Source organism: Merops nubicus, unplaced genomic scaffold (genome assembly GCF_000691845.1).
Source record: "Merops nubicus isolate BGI_N331 unplaced genomic scaffold, ASM69184v1 scaffold47653, whole genome shotgun sequence".
NCBI classification, from domain to species: domain Eukaryota; kingdom Metazoa; phylum Chordata; class Aves; order Coraciiformes; family Meropidae; genus Merops; species Merops nubicus.
This window is the reverse complement of record NW_008599168.1, coordinates 1-2557: the sequence shown is the minus strand read 5'-3', so window position 1 is coordinate 2557 and position 2557 is coordinate 1. Positions and strand designations below refer to the sequence as shown.

The window sequence follows — 2557 nt, the reverse complement described above, 5'->3', positions numbered from 1 at the left end:
GACCCCCACCTGGCTCCAGGCTCCTGTCAGGAGCTGTGCAGAGCCAGAAGGTCTCCCCTGAGCCTCCTTTGCTCCAGGCTCAGCACCCCCAGCTCCCTCAGCTGCTCCTCCCCACACTTGGGCTCTAGACCCTTCCCCAACAGCTCCGTTGCCCCACCAGGATGATGCCAAGAGGGGTTCTGACCCTGCCCCAGAAGCAGTGTCCTACCTGGAAGATGCTCGCTCCATACGGCGTCCTCCAGGCGTTGAGCAGGTTGTCTTTTCCAGTACTCACAAACCATTTCCCTGCACCCAAGGAACACGCTGTCAGCCCCCAAAAACTGCCACTTTTGGACCCTTGCCCCATGGCCAGCAGCTCCAAAGCCACCTGCTGGACCCTGCAGCCTCGTGGTGCCACAGGCAACCACACCCAGCACCATTTCCAAGGGATCAGCCCCAACTGCACCGTGCCAGGATGGGTCCTGCTGGAAGCCCCTGTGCCCAGCACCCCCAACACCACGCTCCAGGCATTGTCCCCTCCTGCCACGCTGCCCAGTGGTCACCCAAGGAGCCCGTGGAGCTCAGTGGAGGGCCAGTCTTACCACAGTAGGCGAACTTGAGGGAGAGGACGCAGCTCTCGTGGAGGTGCAGCTGGTACTTGTCTGGTTTGGTGTGGTGCAGAACCTCCACGTTGCTGCTCTCCATGCCCACTGCCAGCCACTCGCCCGTCGGGCAGTACCCCAGCGAGAAGATCTGTGAGGGGGGCACAGAGGGGTGAGTTTGCACCCACCAGCTCGACCTGCAGCCTCCCACCAGAGCAGGATTCAACCAACTCCCTGTGTCCCTGGTGAGGCCCCATCATGGAGAGATGATGATGGCCTGGACAAGAGTCAAGTTGGAGGTGACTGGTGCCTGGCACAGCCCTGGGCAACCCTCAAGGGGAAGAAATTGTTCCTCAGGGACAACCTCAACCTCCCCTGGGGCAACTTGAGGCTGAGTCCTCTTGTCCTGTCCCTTGTTCCTTGGGAGCAGAGCCTGACCCCCACCTGGCTCCAGGCTCCTGTCAGGAGCTGTGCAGAGCCAGAAGGTCTCCCCTGAGCCTCCTTTGCTCCAGCCTCAGCACCCCCAGCTCCCTCAGCTGCTCCTCACAAGCTTTGCCCTGGTTTTGAGGTTGCTGAAATGCAGCATGCTCCAGGGACAGCTCTGTCCTCAGACAGAAGGTACCTTCCTGCCATCCTCCAGAAGAGGAAGACTCAGGGTGGATGGCAGGAAGACTAAAGAAGGTCTTAATCCATGGACTATAAAGTATGGTGTCAAGGTTTCTGAATGCCCAGATCCATGGGAACAATCTTTTTAGTAGGGCCTGTTGGGACAGGACAAGGGGGATGGTTTGAAACTCAAAGAGGGAAATTTAGACTGGAGAGAAGGAAGAAATGTTTGACACTGAGGGTGTTGAGCCCCTGTCCCAGGCTGCCCAGAGAGGTGGTCGCTGCCCCATCCCTGGAACCATCCCAGGTGAGGTTGGCCGGGGCTCTGAGCACCCTGCTCTAGCTGCAGATGTCCCTGCTCCCTGCACGGGGTTGGACCGGGTGACCTTGAGAGGTCCCTTCCCACCCAAACCAGTCTGGGATTCCATCATGGTGAGTGTTAACACAGTGCAAAGCCCTGGCTGCCAGTGCTGTGGGGTCAGCAGCTGGGATTCTGGCCCCTGATGATGCCACTCCAGTTCCACCAGCCATGTGGCACTGGTGGAGGCTGGTGGCCAGCTCTGAAGAGGTGCAGCAGGGCTTGGAGAGGCACATCTACACGTTTGGAGCAGCCTCATGAGACCTGGGAATGCTGGGACAGCTCCAACCCCACAGAAACTGCTGCACTTGCCAAGAGGACACAAGGTGCAGGGTTTGCTCCTCAGGACAAGAGCTCTGGGAGAACCTTCAGGATCCATCCCACCTGCAGGACATCTTCATGGTCATAGATAACCAGCCGCCAAGCTGGAGGAACAAACCCTTGGGAGAGGGTCTCCACGAGGAGCTGCAGGACAAGGCCAGGATGTTGTCCCCTCCTTGAGCAGCCCGTGCTCACCTGGGAGGTGAAGTCGTGCTGCTGGAGCTGCCTCCCTTCCCTCAGGTCCCAGGAACGCACCGTGTTGTCCAACCCCCCCGTCCACAGCTTCGTCCCATCGTGGGAGATGTCTATGCAGCTGGCACCATCCGTGTGGCCTTGGAATTGCCTTCAAACAAGAAGAAACCCCCACGTCTCCATACGCTGGCAAGATACCAAGGTTGCTTTGAGGTGGCTGGTGCTCAGGCTGCACCCTCTGAACATCCCCCTGCAGCAACCCACCCACGGGAGCAGCATCTGCTGAGGTTCACCACCCTGGTGCTCAAGCCTCCTGGGCTGCCTTACAAAGCATCACGAGATGCCACCATCCCCCAAGGTCTCGAGGCCAAAAACACAGCCAGAAAGACCCCCTTGGAAGAGAAGAGAACCCTCAGTGATGCTGGAGGGTCACCTCACCTGACCAGGGTCTGGTTGTGGAGGTCCCAGACAGCGATGTTGCCATCACTGCAGCAGGAGA

At 59.1% G+C, this 2557-nt stretch overlaps 1 protein-coding gene across 1 annotated transcript in view; it reads right to left on the bottom strand.

Annotated features, from left to right (window-relative positions):
• Nucleotides 1–2549, bottom strand: part of LOC103770021 (protein groucho-1) — a gene marked incomplete at its 5' end in the record, with an annotated part of 3082 nt that extends 533 nt beyond the window's left edge. The window contains 4 exons of the mRNA XM_008937267.1: nucleotides 209–285; nucleotides 582–732; nucleotides 2062–2209; nucleotides 2497–2549. Coding sequence (XP_008935515.1) covers nucleotides 209–285; nucleotides 582–732; nucleotides 2062–2209; nucleotides 2497–2549 — 429 coding nt within the window. The remainder of the gene's footprint in view (nucleotides 1–208; nucleotides 286–581; nucleotides 733–2061; nucleotides 2210–2496) is intronic.
• Nucleotides 2550–2557: the final 8 nt, after the last annotated feature.